This window comes from Macrobrachium nipponense, chromosome 35 (genome assembly GCF_015104395.2).
Source record: "Macrobrachium nipponense isolate FS-2020 chromosome 35, ASM1510439v2, whole genome shotgun sequence".
Taxonomy (NCBI): Eukaryota; Metazoa; Arthropoda; class Malacostraca; order Decapoda; family Palaemonidae; genus Macrobrachium; species Macrobrachium nipponense.
This window is the reverse complement of record NC_061096.1, coordinates 1,792,649-1,818,318: the sequence shown is the minus strand read 5'-3', so window position 1 is coordinate 1,818,318 and position 25,670 is coordinate 1,792,649. Positions and strand designations below refer to the sequence as shown.

Below are 25,670 nucleotides of genomic sequence, written 5' to 3'. Positions count from 1 at the left end.
TCTCGCATCAGATTCAATGGAGACTCGGCAATGGTTCTTGCCAGCATAGCATGTCTGGCAAAAGAACTAAAACCCTCTATTCCTGACGCAACGCGTTTCAGATAGAAGTTTCGTTGCCCAGGCAGGGTACTTACTTTTTCATCTACAGAAGAAGAGATGGTTTAAACGTTTGCCTACAGAGTCTTCGGGGTGTGATGAGGGCTCGAAATGCTTCCCAGAAGGTATTCAGAAGGATACAATAAGAGCTAGAAATCAGGGTTCCGCCCAATTTCAGCTCGGAGTCTCCTTCGACTTCCAGACTCCTTCCCTTCCTTCGGGCAAGGATAGGGAAAGATTCTGCAACGAGGAACCTCATCAACATGTAAGAAGATCTCGTTAGCAAAGGAAGTATTCACGAAGGATCCTCTTCGGAGGAAGACTCTTCTCTCTCGTATTGTTAGATATCCTGTCGTCTACTGGATGTAGCTGACTACAATCACCTCCCCTTGCCAGGGGCCAAAAGCTCAAAGGGGAAGAATTTCTTCCACCCTTCTCCAGTCTCCTGATAGACTGTGGTTGTTCAGGACTCTCGGACAATGTAGCGCCAGCCAGGCGCCAAATGCCAATACAGGCGAAAAACGCCAGAGGCGGACAGTTCCAAGGAACTCTGTCATGGTCGGATACTGAGAAGGAGCGGGCCTCCAACCTGGCGCAAATGCGCCAGAGGCGAACAAATCGGACAGATATAAGAGTGTCCGATGTGGACATCGCCAGACAGCCTAGAGAGACTTCCAAGCTCGAAGCTCCAGCAAGTGTGGAGGAGCCAAGCCAGGCGCGAGGTGCCAGCCAGGCTCTAGGAGCCAGCCAGGCTCTAGAAGCCAGCCAGGCGCCATCCAGGTGCCAGGCTCCTTCAAGGCTAGGCTCCAGTCAGGATTGAGGATCCATCCAGGTGCAAGGCTCCTTCCAGTAAAGAGAAACCTAAAGCTCTGTCATGTAAGAGGGCTAGTCCCCATTGTTATGATACAGGTAAGGGCTCTGCCATGTAAGTGGGTCAGCCCCCATTGGCACGATCCGAGAAGGCTCTGTCGTGTAAGCGGGCTAGCCCCCATTGACATGATCCTGAAGGGTTTGTCAGTCATAGGTCCCTACCTCGCTGAAACTCTTGAGGCATGCAGACTCATAGACAGTAATCATGAAGTCTTCTGCCAAGCTCCAGGCGCAAGGCGCCAGCCAGACGCAAGGCTCCAGCCAGGCGCGAGGCGCTAGCCAGGAGGGAGAGCCAATCAGGCGCCAGCCAGGCGCGAGGCGCCATCCAGGCGCGAGGCGCCATCCAGGCTCTAGGCGCCATTCAGGCGCAAGGCTCCAGCCAGGCGCGAGGCGCTAGACAGGCGCTAGGCTCCTGCCAGGCACGAAGCGCTAGCCAGGCTCCAGGCTTCACCCAGAAGGGATCTATATCAAAGAATGCCCTGGCCTTCTTTGAGACAATGTGATCTCCTAAGCACTTGACAATTGCATTGATGATTCCTTCAAACAGCTGAGAATTAAAAGCGCATGAAGTGCTGCTAGCTTTTCCGAATTCTTGTTCTTTCCTTAACAATATGTCATAAGGACATATTAGCTGTCACATACGGGAGATGCAACTCTGTGTTGACTTCCCATATCCGAAGGATGTCAAGATAACCTACGAGAGATCCTTCTCTCTTGGTTGATACGTGCTGCGGATACATTGCTGGGATAGGGGAGCTGATACTGATCCTTAACTAGTGAGTTAAATTTTATTTAACGTTGTGTTTTTTCTTTGGGTTGTTTGAAAGGAGTTTGGGGATAACTCTTTTCAACTTAAGCACTAACCCTCGTGTTAGGATCAGGTGATCGGGATCGGTGTTGTGCTCCTTAATTATGCCACTAGGCATAGGCATATTGTCATGTAAGAGGCTCTGTCGAGTAAATGGATAAGACCCCATCGACAGACCCACAAGAACTCTTAGCCATAGGTCACATCCTCGCTGAGGCTCTTGAGGCGAAGCAGATTCCTAGGCATTAGCCATGGAATCTTCCGCCTGAACAAGTAGGAACCAAGGTGTTATTTATTTATTACCTACAACGTATGTTGTTTACCTGTCTATTCAGTAAATAGTTGTCTTCTTACCCACCAGGTGTCAATCAGCTAAGTATATATCTGCCGGGGAAGTTGCATGTACAAAAATGATATTGTTAGAATACAATAAAGTTTTGTACATACTTACCCGGCAGATATATACGATGAATGGCCCACCCAGCCTCCCCTCAGGAGACAGGTGGAAGAGAAAATCTGGTTCTAGAACGGGAATGGTTCCTATTCCTGCCACCCAGCGGCAGGGGGTAGATCACCTGACCTACCTGCAGCGTGTGCCGCGAAATTCGAATTTCTGTCGGACGTCAGAGACATAAGCTAAGTATATATCTGCCGGGTAAGTATGTACAAAACTTTATTGTATTCTAACAATATCATTTTTATGGTCTCAGTCCTAACAGGCGGGTTTAGCTTACACCTGTGCCTCTGTATCTGTTTTGATGCGATCCTACGGGTAGGGTATGGAGCGGATCATTTGGGAAGTATGCTCTCACTGTGCTGATAGTGGAGGATGTAAATGCCCTTTACAACGTATGATACTTTCTTAATATTCTCAAACAGGTAAAACAAACAAACAAACAAACAAAACATTTAAACAAACAAACTAAAACCTTCTTATGGATAATTCGGCTATGACCCCCCCCCCCCTGGATTTGCTGACTCTCCACCAGCACTGTTGACGACTTTAGCGACTTCAAGTAATGACAACTCGGTTGACGACCAGGGAACTAAAAAGGGCCTTTCCTCCAGTTCCAGTATTTACACACTGGAACCATTTATTCCTTCATCCCCAGGATGCCAAGGGATTAAAAAATCTGGCAGTGCAAATGAAAATTGTAGAGTCTTGTATTGTACGGGCATTGCACTTGATATGAATTATGAAAAATTGTTCTCTCATTTTAAACCTTTCGGAGAGATTGAAAGGATGAAGCTGAAACTCTCAAAAGACAAAAAAGATTTTGAAGCATATATAACTTTTCAGGATCATTCCAAAGCTATGGTTGCCCATTCCAATATCAAAAGTGGCAACATTTGTGGATTTTCTGGCTGTGCAAAATTGCATAATATTCAAAACGTTTTGGATTCTGAATTTGACTATATTCCAAAGTACAATGACTTGTATGATGCCCAGAAAATTGCTCCCAGTGTATTACCTGAGCCAATTTGGTATGTTGCTTCGTTCAAGGAAGGGTGCAACAACATCATTAAGGGATACGAATGCCTTGAGAAGAAAGTTGGTACCATTCCTCAAGGAAATTTGAAGCGTTTTGGATATAATCTATTAATTAAGGCTGGGAATGAATCCCAAGCAGTATTATTGAGAAATTTTAAACCTTCTGATTCAGATAGCATTGGGAAGGTTTATCCTCACAGCACCTTCAACCAGTCAAAAGGATTAATATATTGTAGAGATTTATATGAGTTTTCTGATGAGGACATACTGAAGAGATGCCCCTCTTCTGTTTATAAAGTTAAAAAGCTACCAGGAGATAACAATGCCATCTTGTTGATATTTACCACACCCTATCTTCCAGACTATATAAAAGTCAGACACTTGAGCATTGCGGTCAAGAAATTCCGCCCACGACCTATGCAGTGTTACAAGTGTTATGATTTTGGTCATGTTAATGGGAAATGCACCAATGAAAAAAGATGCTTCATTTGCTCCAAATTCCATAATGCTTCTGAATTCCACGATACCTCCAAAGATTGTGTATCCGAAAAATTTTGTTATCATTGTGAGGGAGCTCACTCTCCGAACTCGAGACAATGTCCTCTGTATAAATTAGAACAGACTATAATAGATACTGCTAATAATGAGCATATCACCTATAAAGCTGCAAGAAAACATATTTTAGGTAATAATTCAACTTATGCGAAAGTAGCATCCAAGAATCTGCATTCAACTGATGATATACAAGTTTCTCATTTCTTGTCTGGTGCAGAATCAAGGATTCCTGATAACTCTACTTCTTCATCAAGTCGATCAGAATCCAATTCTAGCATTGACGCTGGTAATCCCAAATCATTACCAAAATGCCAACATATAAATAGAATAATTGGAAAAAAGAATGACACTACTACCCAAAATCAAACTAAACAAGAAGAGCAGATTTCTGTACAGAACAGATTCAACATACTCACCACTGATGACAGCACCAAAGAGACGGAAGAACTTTCTGAAGTGGAGATAGTGGAACTAGAAATCCCAAAAGCAAAGTCAGAAAGAAAAAAACGTGTACTTGAAAGTACAACTCCTCCCAAATCAAAAAAATCGAATAATGAGATATGCTTAACAAAACCAACAGAAGACACTCCTCAAGTATACATACCTGAAAGGCCTTCTACCCATATACCAAACCCAATCGAAGCAGAAATGGTAACATTGCCTCAACTCCCAACCTCTGAATCTGTGATAAAGGCCGAAGTACACGCAAATGCACACGGTTCTCAAGAAGCGGAAGGAATCCTTACTAACAATGTATCCCTTGAAGAAATAAATCCCTCACCAGTTTTAGGCAAAACTAGTAAATCAATGATATCCCATAAAACACCAACAGGGCATAAAACAACCCACAAAATGTCCTGTGGCTGTAATGATTGTTTTTTAGACTAATTCAATGACCTTAAAAATATAAGTATACATAATATGAATAATCTAATAGACAATTTTACTAAGAACAAAAATAAAAACCAGTATGGTAAATTAGAAAGCCACAACGCTGGTTGTATGTGTGTTGACCATCTAATAAAGAAGCGTGCAACAGGCACCCTTTATCTTGAAAAATTTATAGAAAAATTTAATCACAATCCCAAAAGAAATTCAGGGAAACGAATCGAAATCGAAGTAACCAACAGGGAGCCATAGCTAAAGAAGCAAAACCTAATTTAAAAAATACTGCTACTACTGTTAAACAGAAACCCATTCCCGGCAAAATAAGCAGAAACAATACTCTACCTAGTGATATTCCACCTCCACTACCATAATGTACAATTCATACGTAATCCAATGGAATGTTAATGGTCTTAAAACCCGTTTACATCAAGGGGAAATTCAAAGACTATTAAAATATTATAATCCAATTGCAATATGCTTATAGCATACAAATGATACCGTTCAATCAATAGGAAATTACAATTAAGCATCTCATTCAGTTCCTTCTGCTAATACATTAGGAACTGCAATCTATATTCATAACAGAGTAACTTACGATGCTATGTCCTTTAGAACCTCAGAATTTCAATTATGTGGAGTGAGATTACATTTTGATAGTAACTCCTTTAATATTTATATGTGCAATCAACCCTCTTGTAACTATAATTTGCAAAATCTACCTAAAGTATTCCCCAAAAGGCAAGAGAATTTCCTATTATTAGGAGACTTTAACTCCCACAATCCCATCTGGGATACCAATTGTGTTGATGTCGACACAAATGGTTCAAAGGTCGAACAGATGATGAATGATCACAACCTCTGTATATTGAATGAGGCAGAGAGTAGCACTTACTACTCAAAAACTCATGGCACCTATTCGTCAATTGATTTAACACTCTGTCCCAATAATATTGTTGATAGGTTTAAATGGAATGTCCTAGATGACCTGTTTAAGTGACCATTTTCCTATTTTGATTACCATAATATTTTGATTACCATATTAGGACATACACCAACTTCTCCGATCCAACTGTATAATACAAATAAAGCTGACTGGGATAAGTTCAAGTTTTACACTAGGCAAGTGCCTGCCTTTGATTATTCCCAGGATCATGATAAAACTAACGACGACTTTGTGAATTTTATCACACAAGCGGCTGATAAATCGATGCCTCTGACTGGCACTTGACAGTTGAAACATTCGGTCCCATGGTGGTCAGACACATTAACCCAACTGATAAATGAAAAGCATGCAATTGGAAGAAAATTAGAAACCCTAAATAAAAGATTCAAACATTTGAGTACAGGTCCCCTCATGTTAGGGAATACAATAAACAAATTAGTTGACATAGCCATAGAAATTAGTGTATTGAAACCATATTTCAATAAGATTTCAGCTAAATTTAGGAAGGAAGTAATTAAAGGCAAGATAATTTCATGGCAAAAATACGTGTCAAGCATATCAGATAATACTTCTATGCAGAAGGTGTGGCAGAAATTTAGGAAGATTAACGGTTATTACAGCAGAACAGCAAGACACGCATTAATGCACAATGGCTCATTAATACATGATACTCAGACAATCTCTAATATTATCGGTCGTAATATTGAAAACATAAGCAGTATTGATAATTTAGATGCCCACTTTCGAGCCCTTAAAAGAAGAGAAGAAGCAATACCACTGAATTTTGATACTGTGGAAGATATTTACTACAATAAAAGATTTACTGAAGAAGAGTTGGAATTTGCATTATCAAACTGTAGCTCAACAGCCCCTGGAAAAGATAATGTAAATTTCGATATGATAAGAAATTTAGCCCCTTTAGCCAAGGCCTATCTATTGAATTTCTATAATCATCTTTGGACCAAACATCTATTTCCAAAGGCATGGAAACATGCAATAGTAATACCAATAGCTAAGGCAGGAAAAGATCCTAGTAATCCAGATAATTACAGACCAATTTTCACTAACCAGTTTTGTTTGTAAATTACTGGAAAAGATGCTAATTATAGATTGAATTGGTGCTTGCGTCTTAATAATGTTTTTATCAAATTCTCAATTTGGGTCACAATCGGAGCGATCCACCTTGGGACTCTCTTCACACCTAGAAAATTATGTACGTAGAGGTTTTGAACGAAAACAGATACATAATAGCCCTATTTTTGACATTCAGAAGGCATATGATACAACATGGAGGTACTCGATACTAAAATCCTTGCATCATAACGGTTTTCCGAGGACATCTTCCTATTTTTATCGAGAAAATTTTATAGATGGAAGAACATTTCAAACTCGTATTGATAATATTTACTCTGAATCTTTTAAGCTTGACTTGTGGTGTACCCCAAGGGCAGTTTTTAAGTGGAACACTTTTTGCGTTGGCAATTAACGATATAGTAGATCAAATGCCACAGGGAGTGCAAAGTAGTCTTTATGGTGGAGACTTTGCAATTTATACTCATCCAACAATCTTCGTCATTTGCAAAGAAATTCTAAATAATGCCATTCGAAAAATACAAGCTTGGACTGCTTCTGTTGGTTTTCAGACTTTCAGCAGAAAAAACTCAAGCAATAATGTTTTATAGGAATAGTAGATGGAAACAGAATCAAGATATAAATATTACTTTGGGCAATGTACAAATCCATTTCCAAGATAAAGTAAATTTTTTGGGACTGGTTTTTTGATACTCATTTGAATTGGAAAGCACATCCCAGCAAACACACAAGTATTGGTCATACATTGACCCATTGCCGGAGATCCAGACTTTCGGGCATTGTACAATGACTAGTAGCATTGGTCCAATTTATATCCATTATCCGTTTGCACCCACGGGCCCTTAATGGCACTGTGTTGTAAGAATTGTTGGGACAATACATGCAATTCATAATCAAGCCAATGCGTTGTGTTGGACCAGTAGTGGAACAATTCTGGACTTCCAACTTTCCTATTTTGGGCATATACTGGTACGATTACCAGTATCCATTTATGTTTCATTATGGATTGCCAGATAATTCCAATGCATGATATGAAAGAATTAAATGTGATATCTATGTACATCACTCTGCTGTATCTAAAGTTTGAAAAATAAACTATACAAATGAAAAAACGGACTCCTTCGGCAGTTTTTGTTCAGTGGTCTTAGACACGTGATCGAACCCCACTGGAAGAAATGTTAGAAGCTCGATCTCCTTACTTTACCTTTTATCAGCACTATAGTTACATGCATAAAACATTGTATAGTTTATTTTCAAACTTTAGCTACAACAGGGTGATGTACATATGTAATAAATACATGTTTAGGAACAGATAATTACATATCTGTAAATAGAATCCATGACCCTTATGTATCTGTATGTTGCAATATTCATCTAAATTTATTTTGATAAAGTAGTATAGGTGATGTGGCAAGTATTTAGGATTGACAAAATTATTTTTGAAAGTAATTTAAACACTTTTATGCAAACATATATCAGTCAATAGAAACAGCCACAATACTTAATCACAGAACAGTTTTTAAAAGAGTATTGATTTGTCATGTAAACAATAATTTCAATAAATGCATTAACACATAAAAAAATGAGATTCCATTATACTGGTGTTTAACATCAAAATACATAGTCACAATTAAATTTTTATTAGAAGGCAAAAAATGGTTAACAAAACAGTTGCAGTAACTAGTACCATATATATACTGCATTCTCAATATCTCACTACATACTACATAAACTCTCCTTAATTGTTTAATATATCTGATTTCTATATACAATATTTTACAAAAGCTAGCTGATGATGTAGTCAAGGAAATTATAAATATTCATGGATTTCTGTCTAATGTTTGTTGTGACTTCGTGCAAGATGGTACATCCATTTAATTAAAAAAAAGTAATGCAGGAACACAAACTGCCATTCATTAAGTACAGCACTGTATGTACTAGATAAATGGATGTAGCATCTTGCATGAAGTCACAACAAACATTAGACAGAAAAGAATGATACTTCTCTACATCAAATTATTCATTTAAATATAATAAAAATTATTCATTTAAATATTATAAAAATCTAATCTAAAAAGAGACTGACAATAATAAGATAAATTTGAGTGATAAACAAATTACATGAATATTTATAATTTCCTTGACAACAGTCAGCAGAAGTGCTCTATATCATATTCCTTCAGGATCCCCACCAGAATTAGGTTAAGATGAATTGGGACTCTCATCTTGACTTTGCTGACTGTGCAAGTCTTGGTCTTTTCCTTCCCACGTATCTGTCACATGCATTTTTTAGATAAATCATCATAGTTTTCCCTACTTCAGTTTCATCAGTTGATAATTGTGTCTTGTTCACCAGAATATCTGAAAAGGATAATCAATATTAGTAAATTGCATATCTGCAGTACTACGCATAGTCCAACAATATAAAAGGCTTTATATTCAGTTACTTATACCACTATTATTACAATTTGAGTTAAAATCTAAGTTAGAAAAGCATAAACCTCTGAACCCAAGGGGTCGAGTAGGAAAAGTAACCCTATACAGGAAGGTAAAAGTGGACAAGAAAAAAATGGTGCAACTTTGTGTACTCTCAAGCAAGTGAACTCAAATCCAAGACAGTGGAAGACATTGGTACAGAGGCTATGGCAGTATCCAACTTTAGAAGTTTTGATGTCAAAGTATTAATTCATTTAAAGGGTTAACAATTAAGATTTAAGTCCTTTTTAACTTTGTGGGATTTGATTTTGGTGTTAACCCCTGATAAGGCTAAATGATAATGGCACTTATGGTTTCTGTGCTTTAACATTACACTGCACTTTTATAATGGATTACTTTGCATTACTTTTAAACCTTACTGAATGTGTGGATGAAATACAAATGCAACTCATGTTTTGAAGATTTCACATACAGTACTTATATTTTGACTATCTACCAGCATCCATGGCACTTCACTGCATCTGCATCCCCATCTAAAAGCTAGCAATAGGCAGTACTACAAAGTGCCAATTTACACACTGCAAAAGCCATACCCTACACCTAACAGCATTATACAGCACTCACTTATTATAATTCCACACAATGTCGAGTTCTCAAACCCTTTCTTGCATGTATTTGTTTTCGTCTTCCAGCCAAGACGACCTTCCCAGTTGAACTCATACTGGAGTCCACTTGTCATGCAGAAGTCAATCATGGTTTTGACTGCTGCTTTGACGGTTGCTCCCCCAAGAATCTGGAGTCGATGTACCTAAAAATAACATTCAATAAGACTGGTTATACGAAAGTTTTTGATAATCATTAGTAATGAAATCATTCTACGCACTATGGCCTTTCTTATCTTTAGTAATGTCAAAGTAAAGTTTTCAGTACTGAAGCGTAATAACATCATTGTGCATATCACGGTAACTGACATGTAGCTTACCAGTGACTTTCTAAGGGCACTGTCCCCATTTATCTGTTGTTCAAAGTCCTCAAAGTCTACATACCTTTGTATTGGTAGCAATCCGTCCAGCAGGGATAAATTAGGTCCAGTGGGTGCAGCAGCCTGAGTTTGTTTCAAATGTTCGATGGTACCTATCATTATTTCTAGTGAATTCTGCTGATCTTGCACCCTAATTTCCAATTTTGTCATTGTCATCACAAGAGGTCGCATCACTTCCAGCATAAGAGGTTGCATCACTTCCACCATAAGAGGTCGCAAGACTGAAAAAGAAATCAATATTTTCCAATATCTAACCAGAAGTGTGTTAATTTAAATGTAGTTAGCACAAATCTCTTTTATCAAATAGCTTCACCAACAAAGGAAATAAAAGCTGATTTTATTGGTTACACAGGTACCATCTGATTTACAATATTCAATTTACTGAAAAATTGAGGAAACTGTCAACAGATACTCTTTGGAAATCTGTATAAGCAAAAAGAAAAAAAGTTTGATAGCCCCACACACACACAGATTGCCAAGCAATTAGTAAGCTAGGAGAAGACATTATTTTCACATCCATCATTGTTAAAAATTTCACCACTAGTTGCTTGTGTATGTGAATTATTTTCTACAATAGCTTTTATATATTCCATGCAAAGTTCTCTATATTCCTTAAATTTTCTTTTTGCATGACGATTCAAGGTCCATGTACTTGCCATAATGAACAATCCCCAGCCTTCACAATTCTTGAAACTACAGGGGACCTGAGACAAAAAAAATATCAAGATATGGTTGTGGGGAAAAGCTTATTTTTGGCTTGTTGTCCTAATTGAAAGTGGGTACCAATTTTATGAATGGCAAAGCAACTAGTGGGAGGTGTGATGTAAATTAATTAGCAGAGGGAGAATTCAGATCTGGATTGAAAGTTAAGGTACAGTTGTGTTGTTGGTGGAGACATCCAGCCAGGTCAGGGAAACAACATGGCAGAAGGTGGAAAACAACAGGTCATGAAATTGAAGTCAGAATGAATTCCAGGGTATGCAGGTCAACCCTTCAGAAAACCAAGGCCAAGTAAAAGAAGCTATAGATAAACTCTAGAGAGTGAACGTCTCCTTGTTGACATCAAAGAAATGTTCAAAAGGTAGGCCTCATGACAACAGTAAGCTAATAGATTTAGACCACGACGATTTTTTAGCTACATCCACCCACAAGGAATCGACAAGTGATAGGAAGAAGTCATGCCCATGTGGGCAATGCAAGGTCCAGCTAGGCTCAGAAGACGAAAGCCAAGTGTGATAATGCAAAAATGTTCTGCACAGACCTAAACAAGCCTCAAATGAAGAATTTCTTGAGGTCGATAAAAATGACGAAAGGAAAAAGGCCTAGATTGGTTGTTGCAGATCATACAGAGAAATTAGAAAAAGCAATTGAAGAAACTGAGAAATTGCTGAAAACAAGCTTATATAGGTATTGCATGAGATGCTAAGAGGAAGAAAACACTAGTATTTGTATAGAATGTAATGGAGGGTACAGGCAAAAAGGGTCAATAAGTCAGGATGAGGAAATTGCTATGAGAAAGGATAGAGGAAAAATCCCAGATCACCAAGAATTTTGGAAATATGGTGTTGGATGGAATAAAAAGTGCAGAGAAAGTAAAAAAGGAGAATAAATCAATTGGAGAACTAAAGTTACTCAAAGAAGATTGCAGATCATACAAAGAAAAATTAGAAAAAGCAATTGGAGAAACGGAGATTGTGCAGAAAACAGGACAGTCGGCAATCATTGGAGCTTCATGGAAGACTGAAAACCCTAAATAAAACCTAGTGAAGAATATGGAAAACAAACTAGGTACAATCACGGAAAGGACCACTAAAATAATGTCAAGACTAGAGAGTAACTCACCCCTGACAACATGCAATGCTTGAATAGCAAAGCCCTAAACAGGGACCACGATTACCAGAGGGGTTGAAAAGAAAGCAAAGAACATGGGAAAATCAAAGTGCACCTAAAGATAAAGATAAGCTAACAAGAGCAAAGTGCAGGTTCTTTACGACAGGAAAGTGCAAGAAAGGAGACTCTTGTGAGTACCTGCGCTTACGACAGGAAAGTGCAAGAAAGGAGAGACTTGTGAGTACCTGCACTTACGACAGGAAAGTGCAAGAAAGGAGAGACTTGTGAGTACCTGCACTTACGACAGGAAAGTGCAAGAAAGGAGACTTGTGAGTACCTGCACAAGTGGAAAAGCAGAATTTATAAAAGATCCCAGAACAGTCAGGGCAGAAAAAGAGGTAAACCAAAGGACAGTATATAAGTTCTACAAAGAGGGTTATATTGTAAATATGACAGGAACTGTAAATACAGCCACAGAGTCATTAGCCAGAATAGGACTATAGTACGACGAAATTAGGTAGACCAAAGATGAGAATGTATATGCGTTTCAAAGAGGGCACTGCAAATATGGTAGAAACTGTAAATACAGTCCCACAGAATCAGAAGCAAGCAGAGATGAAGATGAGCATATATGTGCAGGTTTAAAAAAAAAAAAAAAAAAAGATCAATCAAAGAAATAGCAGAAGAGCAATCAAGAGCCCTTTATGGACAATTTTGGACAAATAGCTTGGTAAATACATGTACCAAATATATTATAGAAATTAATGGAATGAGATATGCCAAAAAAGGTACCAAGAAATGAGACAAGTTGACTATGAACCAGAATAAAAGAGCAAGCAGAGATCAGGATGAGCAGTATTGTGCAGGTTTTTCAAAACAAAGATCAATCAAAGAAATAGTAGAAGAGCAATTAAGAGCCCCTTATGGACAATGTTGGACAAAAAGCTTGGTGAACACATGTACCAAATATAATATAGAAATTAATGGAATGAGGTATGCCAAAAAAGCACTGAATAAGGAAATAAAGATAAGAATTAATCAAGATATCTAAGACTTTCAAACAAAAGAGGAAAGAAATAAAGAAGCTGAGGTTCACAGATAACTTCAAGGAAAAAAAAACATAAGGGAACTGGAAACAAAGGACGCATGTATCATAATGAAAGCCAGACTGAATATGTTGAACTTAAAGGCTAGCTTCCTGTGTAAATTTCAGGACGAGGTCTGTGATATATGCAGTGGAGGAGGACATCACCGAACATTTATTCATGTGTAAATCAATTAAAAAAACAGATCAGGACATAAATATAGACACGGAAATCCCGTAACAGAAAACTGGGGGAATACATAAGGATAGCCCACAAAATTAAGAATGTTCTTATACCTGGAAGCGATGGATGTCAAAGCTAAGTAGCATTGCCCTGCCTCAGTTATATTAAGAAAAAGAAATGAAAGGGGGTTGGATTAAAATTAAAGTAGAAATATTGTGTTATATCTAATTTGGAAACATCTTTAATTTTTGGGGGTTACTATTGTTGCAGAAAAGGACAATAGACATGAATTAAAATACAGGTAGTGTTCAAGTTACAATAATTTGTCATACGATAATCCGATTTTATGATGGGGTTAACAATTAATACTGATACGACAATATTTTGAAATTATTTTAAAATTTCACTCGCAATGGACGCAGGCAGCAGAGTACACTCAGGGAGCGAGAGAGACCAAATTACAATAGCCTAAATTTATCCCGTCTTCTAGTTAAAAAGTCTGAAAACAGCAAAAGAGAATGATGAAGGTATTGTTTTAACGTTATAATTGTGTAAATGTAAATGTGTAGTCATGAACAACTGAATAATAGTAAGCAATTACGTAGTCATGTTATAAATGATATGTAGCATAGGTAATGATATTTTTTATGCAGAAAGTTTATTTGCTATAGATCAAAGCTCAGCAAGGAAAAATATACTGCTAATGACTATCATGCAATAGCAACAAGGATAAAACTCCTGTAAACTTGTGCCATCGAACACAACCTTAGATAAAATTGTGCCATCGAACACAACCGTAGATAAAATTGAGAGAAAATCATTTTATCAAAACTATTGGGCTTGAAAGAACACATTTTACAGTTTTTTTTTAGACCAATAAAAGATAACGCAAAGCTTGTATTACGTTGAAACCAAGTGAAAATAGTGAACGGAATCATGTAATTTTTTTTTTACACAAAAAAACATGCCCCTGATGCAATCTTTTCATGAAAAAAAATAATTTAGTTCACAAACATGTATTCAAGTCATATTTCAACTTAAACACGTTGTCTAACGAAAAATGACCTTGTCTCATATAAGTAAAGTATCTGGATATTCATTTATGCTAACTAGAAGCTAGAAAATTTGCTCATAATTGAGTTAAAATATGGCGAAATAAACTTGTATAGGCACCAACTGATTTCTAAATCAAAACATTGGCCACTACCTATATGTTAGTATTTTATAATGCAATAATACAAGAATACCTACAATATTATTGGATACAGTGAAGTGATGTAGAACTTATTTTATAATTATATGCAGCCATCAGCAGCCTGACATCACTCAATTGTACTAATGTCTGATGATTCTCGTTTTGTGTCCAATTTTTTTCCTACTAATATATCATAGTCAGAATGCACTGAACCTCCAGAATTGGCTTATATCAATTTAATAAATTACTATACCGTATGTGTAATGTAGAGAATACTGTAGGCTACGCTACTGTATTGTATGTCTACACTAGGCCAACACTTTAATTTTATTCAATTTCTTCGTACTGAATTTTCATAAGCACATATAGCCTACATTGAACCTAGAAAATATGCTGAAACTAATAATTATTATGCTGTATACCTATGTATAAAGTAGTGTAGGCTAGGCTACCCTATAGGTATGTAGTGATGGTGCCAATTACCCTAGTGTAGGCTAGGGTATATTTGAGATATGATTTTTCCATAAGTAGAATACCTGTAAACAGTTTTAAGTAACAAGGTTAAACTGAATAATGAGTAAAACTTAGGATCCAGGAACTAACCTAAGTTTTCCTAGAAATGCCAACTCATGACCTATCCGGAACTTGCCTATCCATCTCGTTAGGGTTTCCTGTGCCCTGACCTGCTTTTAAGGGCATCTGAGTCTGGACCCCGCTCTAATAACAACTTAGGTAGTAGCTACCATTCCGAGGTTGTCCTACTCAAAGAATTTAGCTTATTCATACTAGGTACTTGTTCCTCTTGATAGCCTAACCCACATAGCTAAACACATGAACCTAATATGCAAACACTTGCTACTCACAATTGTCTTCCAAAGCACGTTTATTCTTCTTGGTGATGATTTTGCGCTTGCAGAAATAGTCAGCATTAGTGCTCTTCAGAGACAGACGATTTTCAGTTTTAAATTTTACCCTCAGCCAGTCCAGTGAGTGTAGTAGTAGTAGTAGGCGGTGTTTGTCTTTGAAACGGCTCCTCCTTGCTTGTTTGTTATTCTTCCTTGTTAATGTTAGGTATCGTAGATCTATATAACTATTACGCGGGAGCTATTCTTCTGGAGATCTTTATGGTTTTGTGCTCGTAGAACAGATCAGTAGCATTGCACTTTCGAGAGTGATGATGTTTGCTTTGCTGTACCTTTGTTCTTTACAGTTTTGAAATTGTACACCCAGCGAGTGTAGTAGTAGTAGTAGTAGGCGGGATTTGTCTTTAAAACGGTTCTCTTGCTTACTGTTCATTCATCCTGTGTTTTGGTAAAGTTTTTTTTCTCTCTGTAATGCCATAGTTTTTTTTTTATTCTTTCCTTATTTTCAAACGTCTACAAATAAAAGCAAAAAGTATATTCCTCTTCATAGTGTCTTGGAATGTTTCAAATGAGTAGGTTTAATATAATTTCAAATTTGGCAAACATAAGAAAATGTGCCAAAAAATATGCTAAGTAAAAAAAAAAAATGCCAAATGAGAAGTATCACACACAAATCCTCATATATTGTATATGTATGTGGCACTTTTTCAAACCAGATTGGCATCCAAAATTTCGATTTGGCACATTGTTTTTTATTTTGACATATTTTGTTGGTGTATTTGCTTGTTTTCCAAATTTGAAATACACACACACACACACACACACACACACACACACACATACACTACATACACATACACATACACACATATATATATATATATATATATATATATATATATATATATATTATATATTATATATATATATATATATATTATATATATATATATATATATATTATATATATATATATATATCTTATTATATATATATATATATATATATATTATATATATATATATATATATATATATATATATATATATATATAATATATTATAATATATATATATATATATATATATATATATATATAATATATATATATATATATATATATAATATATATATATATATATCTATATATATATATATATATATATATATATATATATATATATAATCTATATATATATATATATATATATATATATATATATATATATATATATATATATATTTAAATGGTTATCAATAATTGTCTTGAGGATTTTTTTTTTTTTTTTTGCTGATATGCAAATATTTTTTTTAAAGTCGCTTCAAAAGATCCAACTGTATTGTTTATGAATCGAACCACAGTTGGGTATCCAACACTGGAAAAAGAGATAATCAAACCGAAATTGGATATCCAGTGTTATCCAACATTGGAAATGCGGTATTATTTTGGTAATGGGTCCAATTCAGTTCTTCCATTATCCATTAGTATAGTTGGATTTCCTCAATAATCCAGAATTGGCCCAATACATCTGTGTTTGCTGGGATGTATCTTACATCAAATCTAAAATGTAATAGTGCTCTTCCCCACCAGTGGCCCGGCACCTTGATGTGGTGGTGGGGCTTGTGTGGTGCAAGGATGAACTGGGCTACAGTAGCGGAGTAGTGCTCTACCCTGGCAGGTCTAACCATGCTACACAGGCCAGTTCTGAGCATCCAGACTAAGATCGGTCCACTTTTGAGCCTTCTCCTATTTTCAATCCTCAACTTCTTTCCCTGTCATGAGTGACCATTAGTTGACAACCTTGGACCTACATTGGGATTACGGCTTCTGACTGCTCCTCTGATTTGATGGAGGGTGAAGAGGACTGACATGTCTCTCCATCCGTAGAATTCGAGTACCTGACGTGCCCGAGCGAGGGGAAAGTCTTATGTCAAACATGGCCCCCAGAGCTGGGTCTGATCTCGACGGACTGATGACGCCTCAAGTTCTGGGAGCCATGTGTATAACCAGGTTGTAGCCTCTAGGGGTGGCCACTTAAAGTTGCATAACACATCCCTCCTTGTTGGGCTCCGTTTTACTGAGGAATATGGCGTGGGCGGAGGACTACCTGCTGAAAATTACAGTACTCGTATCTATGGATGATACATTGGCCCCCATTGTTGACCACCCTGGAATGGACTTGGAACTGGCTCAGGAAAAGTAAACAAAGAAGTAAACGATGATTCTAGATCCGTACCCAAATCAAATATAATAACTATGGAACCATACTTAATGCCACAAAAGGAAATTCCTCCAGTAATAATGAAAAAAAGGAAAATATTAATAGTTTTCGAAACAGACGACCTAAATACAGAGCAGATCCTACATTAGTACACTTTGACTCATTATTTGGATATGGCACTTGGCCAAGATACTTAGTTTTTAAAACAGAAACCGAGCTGACAGCTGCTAAATTTGAAAATATTTTATTAGCTCAGTACCCAACCAAAGAAATGACTTTTAGATCTATAACAAGAAAAGAATGGATAGTGGAAGCTACCACAAAACTTCAATCAGAAAATTATCAAATGCTTAATAATATGAATGGGATAAATGTCACAGTCGAAAGACATGACAGTTGAACAGCATTGAGGGAACAGTAATGTTACCACCCAATAATGATTGTGATGGCCTACCAGATGAGACATGTTATTGAACTCATTAAAAAATTAGATATCCTAATATTGAAAACGTAAAAGTATATGAAATCCCAAATAAAGACAGCAGGGAAAAAAATTGAGAATAGCTAAAATTAAATTTGAAGGGCAGACACTTCCACCTAATATTAAAATAGAAGGCCAGAGAAGAGAGGTATTACCCCATGTACCAAAGCCTCTTCAATGCACAAATTGCTCTAAGTATGGACATACAAAAAAAACAAATGTAGAAATGAACCAATTTGTGCATTCTGTGGTCAGAAGATCATGAAACCACCTGGAACTGGGTGGCGTTTCCCAAATGTTGTAATGTGGACAAGACCATCATGCGAGATCAAAGATATGGCCCATTCTACACATATAACACTGAATTAAAACTACTAATAAGCAGGTCTGGCATGTCAATTCCAGAAGGAAAGCAAGAATTAAAATCAAGAGGTTTAATGGACCCTGCTAGAAATAAATCATATCGAGACGCTGTAGAAAAAGTAATGCCCAAGAAACATTTTATAATACCTGGAAAAACTAATGAAAACAAACAACGAGGTCATCAAACTTAGAAATTAACAAAAAATCTCTTGGAGAATCTAGCAATACAGTATCAATAAGCAACCCTTATGACGTACTATGAAAAGATGAAGAATTGCCATCTCTAGACACTGGAAATGAAGATCATGCTGAACAAACAAGAAGAAAACGAGAAAGAGAAATAATTTCCCCCCCAAAAACTCTAATTAATACTAATGACGTCAAGAAGAAGAAAATGCCTAAAATCAACAGGAAAACATCCCCTAATTTAGATAATAATGATGAAATAAGTCCTTCACCAGTCTTTCCAAGTAAATTTCAAGCAATGAATTCTTCTATAGTTTTTCAAAGTAAATCTGAAGAACTAAACCCTTCGCCAGTCTTTCCAAGAAAATTTAAAGACAAATTTCAATCTGTCCAAGGAAGACAAAACGATAATTGTGAATGTCAGCAGTGTATCCAAGAAGGCGTAACACCTCCAACTGAATCTCACCATGAACGGTGTGGATGCCATACATGTTTTTTGCAAGATTGCAAAGAAACGAAACCTTTAAATAAAGAAAAATTGATAAACGTGATAAGGAATTTCTTAGCTAGAAAAGATAACATCTCAAGCCAGCTAGAATTACATACCAAAGATTGTATGTGTATTAGACACTTACAGTACTATCGTGAGAGTAAAATAGCAGTGTTAGACAATTTCTTAGCCAAACGAGAAGAAATTAAATTCACCACTGAATCAGAAGATAACACAGAAATGTCAAAAACCCAAAAAGAAAAAGCTAATTAAGCGAATAATTACCCATAGTTTAAAAAAAATATATAATTTATATATATATAAAACCAAATATACAAAATAATCTTTTAACTTTCGTTCCATTCAATTATACTATTATCCAATGGAACATAAACGGTCTGAAAACACGAATGCACTTGGGTGAAATACAAAGACTCCTAAAGCAACATGAACCAATGTGCATATGTTTACAACACGTTAATAATCCAGTCCCATCAATATGTAATTACTTTCTGGCATCCTCCGTTTCAGGGAGAAGGCAAGTTAGGAACAGCAATATATGTTCATAATCGTGTAACCTATGATAAAGTTACAGTTAACAATAATTCATTTCAAATATCTTCAATTCGCCTGCATATGATAAACAAAACTAGCATTTTAGTCTGCAGTCTATATAATCAACCTAATGAAAATTATGATATGGCTCAATTATCAAATATTTTATCACAATTCAATGAGCCAATTCTAGTTTTAGGTGATTTTAATGCTCACCACCCTTTATGGGATGCCAGTACCATCGACGCAGATAGAGCAGGTAAAGACATAGAAAATCTAATACTTAAACTACAACTACTGTTGTCTGAATGAAAATGAAATCCCAACATACTTTTCAAAAACTCATGGGACCCTATCATCTGTAGACCTGTCTATTTGTTCCACTTCGTTAGTAGACAGATTAGAATGGAATACTCTGGATGACCTTTATACTAGTGATCACTACCCAATCGTAATCACATGTCTTGAAGATAATCATCAACAATTTGTACCAAAATTTAATTTAATTTTAAAAAAGCTGATTGGGAAAAGTATGATTTAATTACTAAAAATGTTTTCCCCTTTCCAAAGTAACAATGATCACAATGAAATTAATGAATATTTTTACAGATTTCGTAATTAGTTTCTGGAAATAAATCAATACCAATGACAACTTGTAAGCCAAAAATAAATCCTGTTCCATGGTGGTCTAGAGAACTTTCAGATATTATCATACTGAAGCACAAGATGAGTAGACGATTAGACAGACTAAACCAAAGATATAACAAATTATATAAAAGTAATAGATATACATTGAAAGGGTTAGTATTAATAGCTATGGAAAATTGATTATATCAAACCTTTTATTGAATAAAATATCTGCTCAATTCAGGAAAAAAGTTATTAGCAATAGGAAAATCATCTTGGCATAATTACGTCGCAGACTTCTCCGGTGACACTGTTAAACAAATGTGGGATAGATTTAGAAAAATTAATGGCAAATATAGTCGATCACCTAGATCCCCAACTATTACATAATGGGAAAAAAGTTCATGATTTAAAAGATATATCAAATATAATAGGTCGCCACCTAGAATCAGTAGGCAATAGCCTGAATTTAGATGAACATTTTCGCATTAGGAAAAAGAATGAGAGAAACATATAATTAATTTCGAAACAAGTCAACAATTATACTACAATGTCCCATTTACATTAGAAGAATTTGATGCTGCGCTAAAAACTTGTAGTAACTCTGCCCCAGGAAAGGATAATATCTCTTTTGAACTCCTTATACATCTGAACATTAAAGCCAAAGAATACTTATTAAAATTTTATAATCACTTATGGCAAAAAGAAAACTACTTCCCAAGCATGGAAACATGCTATTGTAATTCCTATACCCAAAACCTGGCAAAGATCCAACATCAGCAAATAATTATAGACCTATATCACTAACTAGTTGTCTTTGTAAACTCATGGAAAAGATGGTAAATAATAGACTCATATGGTATTTAGAGAAAAATAAAGTTCTAGCAGCAACTCAATCTGGAAGTAGGAAAAATCATTCAACATTAAACTCATTAACATCACTAGAAGATCAAATCAAAAGAGGATTTGTACCAAAGAGAAAATTACTGTCGCAGTCTTATTCGACATTAAAAAGGCTTATGATACAACATGGAGATATTCAATCTTAAAATCTCTATATGACATAAATCTAAAGGGTGAACTCCAATTTTTATACGAAATTTCCTAACAGAAAGAACATTCCAGACTAAAATTGAAACGGTATTATCAGAAACATTTGAAATAAAAGAAGGTATCCCACAAGGCAGGCGTACTAAGCAGCACATTATTTGCATTAGCAATCAATAATATTGTTAAAATGCTTCCAAAAGATGTAAACAACAGCTTATATGTTGATGATTTTGCCATTTTTTACACTTCAAACAACCTACGCCACATCCAAAGAATTTTAAATATCTCCATAGCTAAAATTGAACAATGGGCATATCTGTTGGATTTAAATTTTCTGTTGAAAAAACACAAGCAATAACATTTATAGGATCAGCGCTGGGCTCAAAAATCAAGTTATATCTCTTACCATGAATAACACTCCCATCCAATTTTATCCAGAAGTTAAATTCTTGGGCTTATATTTGACAATCATTGAACTGGAAGGCCCATGTGAAACATACCAAAGCAAAGGCCCTTGAAACAGCTTTAAATATATTAAAAAAATTAGCCCACACTTCATGGGGTGCTGATAGAGAAACATTATTGAAACTTTATAAGGCTACAGTTCTACCAATATTAGAATATGGCAGTCCAATTTATAGTTCTGCTAGTGAGACAACTCTCAAAATGCTAGACCCAGTGCATCATCTTGGGCTTCGTTTAGCCACTGGAGCATTCAAATCATCACCAGTCCAATCGTTGATTGTAGAAAGTGGAGAAATGCCACTATCTTATAGATTCAAAATAACAACGATGTGCAGAGCTTTAAAAATTGTAAATAGTCCAGCAAAAACCAAAGATTTATTTAAAGATCCAGATTGTTTCTGGAATACAAAAAATTATCCCATCCTTCCCCGTTAGAGCTAATAGATTATTTAATGACAATGACTTTTATAATATTAAAGTTTACAATTTTAGCAAATAATGCCCCCATGGTTGATAAGTGCTCCCCAGATATGTAGGAAATTGTGGTACAATACCCAGTAATAAATTTAATAATCCCCTCCCCTTGCTATGAAACAATATGCTCTGGAACATATCAAGATACACAATAATAATCACATATATACTGATGGTTCCAAAGATGATATGGGAGTTGGATTCGCTGTTTTACGGAAACAATATAAAGATCCAAGTCTCCTTACAAGCAAAGCATCAGTATTCACTGCTGAATTACTAGCAATAAAAACAGCATTAACACTATATCTGAAAACCAGTTTAGTGAAGTAACCATCTTTAGCGATTCACTAAGTTCAATAACTGCAATAAGCTCTTATACTCCAAAAAACAAAAATTGTAAATGAAATTAGACATATATTACATGAAATGAAAAGACAAAAAATATCTGTTACTCTATGTTGGATACCATCTCATATAGGATTAGAAGGCAATGAAAAAGCAGATACTTATGAAAGAGGCTAGAACACTCCCAATATCAGCAGAATTATTGCCACTAGAAGATTATATTAGGCACAGCAAGTCGGTTATTAAGAAAAAATGGCAAAATAACTGGGAAAACCATTCCTACCAATAAATTAAGAGAAATAAAAGAAACTGTAGACCCGTGGCCATCATCCTATCAGAAATGCCGCAAGAATTCAGTAATATTGACACGGCTAAGAATTGGTCACACCAAACTGACACATGGTTACCTAATGAGTAACCCCCATGCCCCTATACCTATGTGCGAAATATGTAATGTACAAATAACAGTAAAACATATTTTTAAAATCTGTCCAAAATATAAAACCCAAAGAGACATATTATTCAGAAGATATTCTTTTAAAGAAATATTATCAGAAAGTGACAAATTTTCACTATTTAATATTTTAAAATTCATTAAATTTAATAATTTATACGACAAAATATAATATATAGTAATTTATAATATTATTCCAGATAGTAATTATTTATTATTTTTTTTAGATAATATATATTCCAGATAATAAATATTTATCTATTTATTTTTAATAATAATTTATACTGATTTTAAATAACATGTCTAATCCTTCGGGCCAGCCCTAGGAGAGTTAATATTAACTCAGTGGTCTGGTTAAACTAAAGTAAAAAAAAAAAAAAAAATAGTGCTCTTAACTTAATGATGAAATTATCTCATACAATATGGGGTGCAAGGAGATCAACTTTACTGATGATATATAAGGCATTGGTCTTATCAAGAATAGATTATGGAAGCCCAATATATGGATCAGGATCTGAAGCAACTCTGAAGTCTTTAGATCCAATACATACTCGAGGCCTGAGAATTTGCAGTGGAGCGTTTAGATCATCCCCAAATCTCTCGGTTTTATGTGAAATTGGAGAACCCCCTTTGTCGTTGCATCAGGATTTTGTAACAATGCGGAGTGCATTGAATATTCTGTCTACAAGTTCTCCTACAAAAACTTTTTTCAGAGTGATATTTTTATAAATAATCATGAGCCACCATTCCCGATTAGAGCAAATAGGCTGTTGCAGTCAACAAATATCAAAATGAACATCATTCAACCATCTCTTTTTTTTTTTTTTTTCCCCCACCTTGGATCATGAAAAAAACAAGAATATGCTCTCATCTTTTTCATTTATCAAAGAAATTTAGCTATACCCCGAGTCACCATCAACAAATTGCCATAGAGCATATTCAAAGGAAAGGTCTTCACTACGCCATATACACTGATGGCTCTAAATCTTCAGTGGGTGTAGGAAGCGCTGCAGTGTCTTTGAAGAAAATGAGCCCGTTATCTTTGCCAAACGAGTCTTCAGTATTCACCTCCGAGCTATATGCCATTTTACTAGCCATCAATATTGTTAAAGCACATGAAGAAAGACTAAATTTAAATTTATCATCTACTCGGATTCACGAAGTGCCATAGAAGCCCTCAAAAGCTATTCACATAAGAACCTGTTGGTATTAAAGATTAAAGAACTTTTAAACAATTTTTATCTTGAAGGGGTAGATATCGAATTATGTTGGGTCCCGGCTCATGTAGGAGTTGTTGGAAATGAAAGAGCGGATACTGCTGCTAAAACAGCCGTCAACCTGCCTCAGCGGAATATTAATCTCCCCGTTAGAGATTACATAACTTTATTAAAAACATTTACAATGGAAAAGTGGCAAAGATTGTGGAGCAACGTATCTCAGAATAATAAATTAAGACAAAGTCAACTGTTTCTCCATGGAAGTCATCTAATCAATACGACAAAAAAACTGAGGTAATATTGACTCGATTAAGAATTGGCCATACGAGATTGACCAATGGATTTTTAATGTGTACACCTCACGGCACTATTCCCATGTGCAGTGAGTGTGATACTTTTTTATCTATTAAACATATATTTTCGGTTTGTCGGGTTTTTAAGCGAGAAAGAGAGATATGTTTTGGTCGGAAAACGTTTTCTGATATTTTAACTGAATCTAGTAGTTTTTCTGTTTTTAGAATTTTAACTTTTTTAAGGAATACACGTTTAATTGATAGAATTTAAGTATTTACCCAAGATTTTTTTTATTACTAATTCTTTTTAAATTACGTAGATTTAATATATAGTTAATTCTTTTTATCGCTTAGATTTCATATATATATTTATTTATTCATTCATTTTTTCACTTAGATTTAGTACTATATTTGAAGATAAATAGATATATATGTATATATATATAATTTTTTTTATTTTATTATTTATTTTTTTATTAAATTTGATAAAATCTAGAATTATTTATATCCCGATTTTTTTCGGGCCAGCCCTGTGAGAGTGAAGTTTGACTCATTGGACTGGTAAAACTCCTTTCTATAATAATAATCTCTCTCTCTCTCTCTCTCTCTCTCTCTCTCTCTCTCTCTCTCTCTCTCTCTCTCTCTCTCTCTCTCTCAATGAAATATGAATTACTGTATCATAATATCATAAACTATTATGTACAAGGTTAATAATGATAATAATTCCATTAATAAATTCGTTTCTTTTAGCAACTAAATTGTTTTCCAAAATAATTCTTTCGGTAATAAACGTCCATCAGCTGATTCTAAACGTAAACAAAATACAAAACTAGATTTTTATTGCTGTATTTTGCTGTTTATGCATTAATATTATAGTTGGGTGCTGTAATCATTACAGTAAATCATGTTTTTTTTATCATATGTTCGTTCACGAAATAGATATACTATGTACTTTTAGTTTGGTGCAGCAGCCAAATCATGAAAATAGAAAGGAATTGTTAGGTAATTATAATTTTGTTTGCTGATCTGATGCAGGGGAAATTGAAGATAGGAAAGAATAACTTTGAAAC

General features: G+C 35.4%; 1 protein-coding gene and 1 long non-coding RNA gene across 2 annotated transcripts in view; one reads left to right on the top strand and one right to left on the bottom strand.

Annotated features, from left to right (window-relative positions):
* The window catches only part of LOC135208188 (uncharacterized), a 92,682-nt gene that overhangs the window by 31,410 nt on the left and 35,602 nt on the right, over nt 1–25,670 (top strand). The window lies entirely within an intron of this gene.
* On the bottom strand, nt 8,328–15,457 carry LOC135208187 (uncharacterized). Its single transcript, XM_064240320.1, has 4 exons — nt 15,379–15,457; nt 10,163–10,443; nt 9,805–9,988; nt 8,328–9,105 (listed from the first exon to the last, which is right to left on the bottom strand). The coding sequence occupies exons 2-4, from the start codon at nt 10,427–10,429 to the stop codon at nt 8,966–8,968; spliced, it is 591 nt and encodes a 196-aa protein (XP_064096390.1). The 5' UTR covers nt 10,430–10,443; nt 15,379–15,457; the 3' UTR covers nt 8,328–8,965.